Source organism: Papaver somniferum, chromosome 11 (assembly GCF_003573695.1).
Source record: "Papaver somniferum cultivar HN1 chromosome 11, ASM357369v1, whole genome shotgun sequence".
Classification (NCBI taxonomy): domain Eukaryota; kingdom Viridiplantae; phylum Streptophyta; class Magnoliopsida; order Ranunculales; family Papaveraceae; genus Papaver; species Papaver somniferum.
This window is the reverse complement of record NC_039368.1, coordinates 107,972,361-107,976,097: the sequence shown is the minus strand read 5'-3', so window position 1 is coordinate 107,976,097 and position 3,737 is coordinate 107,972,361. Positions and strand designations below refer to the sequence as shown.

Here is a 3,737-nt window from a genome sequence, read left to right as displayed (position 1 = left end):
CATGGGGAGGAGTGGAAGACTACTTTGGGGATGTAAGTACAGTGGAAAAGCTGTCCTCTCTTCTTAGACCGAGTAGAGAAAGATGACAAATTCCAGCTAATTACAGCAACATCCCCAGCTCATCTCCTATAATCACAATCATCCCCACCCAGCTTAGCACTAATCCTGAACCCTAAACAAACGTCTCTCATAGGGAAAAATCAGTTTCGGTTTAAAAAAAACTTGGATGAGTTTTCAAACGTTACAATACTTTTATTGTTGTGGAATCCATTGACCCGTTACTTTCAGAAAAAAGAGGTTATGGGTATCCATTAAAGAGAAGAAGAACAAAGACTATAAAGAAAAAGAAACTGACATGTTAAGCACTTGGTAACAATAAATAATAAATAAATAAATAATAAGAATTTCTTTCATTCATTCATAATACAGTACTTAGTATTTTATATATCACTTATTACTTTCCGGAGACAGTGGATTTGGGGCGACGAACTTAGAGAAGAGACGGTGAAAACAGTTCCATTTTTCACCGCTGCCCTAAATGCCATTACAAGAAATCCAAAGAAAAATAAAGCCCCACAAAAAATTTGAAAAACAAAGGAACCAAGAACCACTTTGAACACTGACATTACTGACTTATTACATAGATTTCGTCTCTAAGCTCTTTGAAATTTCTTCTGTTCTCCCAACAAACAACTAAAAAAAAACCACAAAACCAAACTTTTTAATGGTTTCATCTGCTTCTGTTTACTTAAAAATCTTCCACAAAACAGGACCACCACTTTATTTTCCATCTAACACTACCAAAAAACATTTCCTTTCCTTTCTTCTTCTTCTTATATTTTGCTAATATCATCATCATCCATCAAAAACAACCAATTTCTAACTAAAACTTATTTTATTTTTCATACTTCTTTTTTTTCTTCTTCTTTTCCAACAAAACAACACTATAAGTTGGTTAGAAACAACTAAAAAGATTATTGTTAATAAGTCCATTCCTGAGGTAATCTCATCTCCGGGTTAATCACCGGTTGCGGCCTATGCTGCTGCTGCTGATTACGCTTTTGTTGGGACAGTAAAACATTGTTTCTACTCATCAATGCATCTGTAAAAAAAAAAAACATAGAACAAAAGCAATCAGTAACAAAGAATAACCAGACAGACACAAAAGCAAACAGTAAAAGAGATGAATATTTGACTGAGTAGTAGTGGGTCACCACCACTCACTATGATCGAGAGAATAACCACCATTAAATCTTTGTTGAGCACCACTCATGTCATCAAAGTTGAGATTAAGGGCTTGCACTACTCTTGCTGGTAGAAGGACAGTTGAACATGCTGTTTAAACAAACACAAACAGATTAGAGCTAATTAACAAAAGTGTCCTGACAAAACATAAAATGTTTAAACTAAAATTAGCTTAACCTAATGAAAACAAAATATGAGATTTAACCCCCCAAAAATAAACAGCCCAACTTGGCCATTCACTTGATTATATTTAAATATTATTATGCACATAAAATAGAAAAATCTTTTTGAACACTCTCTACAAACTACTGGAAAACCTGCTCTCCAGGTTCAGATCTGAACACAAAAGGAAAAGAAAATAATAATACCTGGTTTCTTACGAGCGTCAGAGCTGTGACCGATCCTGCGGGGTAAGAAGACACCAGTTCCACTTGATTCTCTTCTGGTGTTTGACCCACCTAAGAACACTGCTCTCATTCCTGAACCCCCTTGTTGCTGGTTTTGATGTTGAGGTTGAAGTGGTGGCCATGCTGAAGATGATAACCCCAGTGGTCTAACGTTTCTTGCATTAAAACCAGCACATGGGTTTCTCAGTACTTGTTGATGGTTTTGTGGTTGAGGTGGTGCAAGATTTGGCTTGCCATTTCTTCTCCATACATCAGAGCCTTGCTGTTGCTGTTGCTGCTGTTGTTTCAAGTGATTAAACTGTAAAAGAAAATAAGAAAAAGAATCAAACACTGGAAAATGGAATAAACAATGGATTTTGGGTACAAACTGATTTTGTGACTCCAGAACTTACTTGATTAACTTGTAACTGCTGTTGAGTAAGACCTTGGTTAAGAATTGGAAAGACAGCCGCAGGGGTTTTAACTGGAAGAGGAATAGGGACTGAACTAGGTTTTCTTGGAGGGCCAAGTAGTCCTCTGCTACTACAATTTTGTTGTTTAGTTCCTTCATCATTCATTTTCATCCTTACAACTTGTCCAGCCGCGGCATAAAGAAGTTCCCAAGCATCATCTTTCTCATTAATAGGTGTTGTAGGTGGTGATGAAACTTGTGAAGGTCCATTTGTAGGACTTCCCCTACTTGAGCCTCCACTGCCGCCAGACCAACAGCTTCCTACTTCGCATAAAGTCGATTGTGGTGAACCAGACAAAACCCATGTCTGCCAAATTTCATCATAAAACTGAAATTAGAACCATTAACTACAGAATCCCTCTAGAAATTAACGAAAATGAAGAGAAGGGGCAAACCTTAGGTTTCTCAGAGGCAAAAACCGGAGAAGTAGCTGTTGCGGATTTCTCAACTTCCTGAAGAGTAGAATGAACCATTTGTTGAGTTAACCCGGCAAGAAAATCTTCTTCGTCACTTTCAGTCTCAGTAGATGAACTACCAACAGATTCAACAGGTGAACTAAAAGCAGATGACGATGAAGAATCAAATCCGTATGGAAACTCAGAGGGAAAACACAACCCACTTCTTAGCTTTTGATTTTCTGGACTAATATCGCCACCTCCATCTATCACGTCGATTTTGTCCATGAGTAAATCGTCGTCTGTAAGAAACTCGGAAGGTAACCAAAACTCACCGTCGTCTAAACTCTCGGCCATCTCAAAATCTTTATATAAAGAAATGAAATCAAGAAAATAGAGTTTGGGGTTTGAGTAGGAGGCGGTATGATTTGGGTGTTGCTGCTATAACAAGTTTTAATGATGACTTAGAGAGGTGTGTGTTAGATTTGCAGAGTGGGGTTTTGATTATTGACAGAGAGAGAGAAGGGGGGGAGTGAAGAGGGGAATGTCGAAGGGAAAGGTTATTTATGAGGTTTTTTATTTTTAAAGGCTCAACTTTGGGGACTGTTTGTGGATTTTGAAAAGAAGAGTAAAGCAGGAAAAGAAAACTATATATAAACAGAGATAAAGTGAAAGGAGGAGGAAAAATCAACAAGTTGTATACAGAAATTGAAAACCCTAAAATCTGTATCCAAGTGTATTCCCCTGCCTCCTCGTCTCCTTCTGTTTGGTGCGGACATTTGTCTTGCTTTATCCCACCTGTCGTTTGTATTATTAAAATTTGATTTCTATTTAGTAAAATCACCCTTACTAATTTACTAAGGCCAAAACCCATGGGCAAACTTGCCGAAGGACCTAACCAGGTGGACGATGGGCCAATGGACTCGTCCATCATGGGGTTTGGCAAATGGGCAGAGAATATGGGGCTCGGTCGAGTTTGCACCCGGCGACATAGTGTTAGCGCTGAGTGGCTCTGTCTCTTTCGGTCGCCATAAGATCAATTACTAATGGTTGTACAATCTAACGGTTCTAATCCTATATATACCTGATTTCAATCTCAATTTAACATACACCTTATCTGTAATTTCATTAAAAGTATCTATAATGCCAATGCATTTATTTTGTAATTTTTTCCTTATTTCCCTAAAGATGGAGTCCGTGGAAATAAGTTTACTCAACAATAAGACATATCTATTTGTA

At 37.7% G+C, this 3,737-nt stretch overlaps 1 protein-coding gene across 2 annotated transcripts; it reads right to left on the bottom strand.

Annotated features, from left to right (window-relative positions):
- Nucleotides 1–383: 383 nt before the first annotated feature.
- On the bottom strand, nt 384–3,131 carry LOC113322456. Of its 2 annotated transcripts, none has more exons than XM_026570541.1 (5): nt 2,499–3,131; nt 2,045–2,410; nt 1,614–1,950; nt 1,225–1,335; nt 384–1,102 (listed from the first exon to the last, which is right to left on the bottom strand). In XM_026570541.1, the coding sequence occupies exons 1-5, from the start codon at nt 2,853–2,855 to the stop codon at nt 981–983; spliced, it is 1,293 nt and encodes a 430-aa protein (XP_026426326.1). In that variant the 5' UTR covers nt 2,856–3,131; the 3' UTR covers nt 384–980. The 2 variants fall into 2 exon arrangements, with proteins under 2 accessions (XP_026426326.1, XP_026426327.1); XM_026570542.1 differs by having other exon boundaries at nt 1,246–1,335.
- Nucleotides 3,132–3,737: the final 606 nt, after the last annotated feature.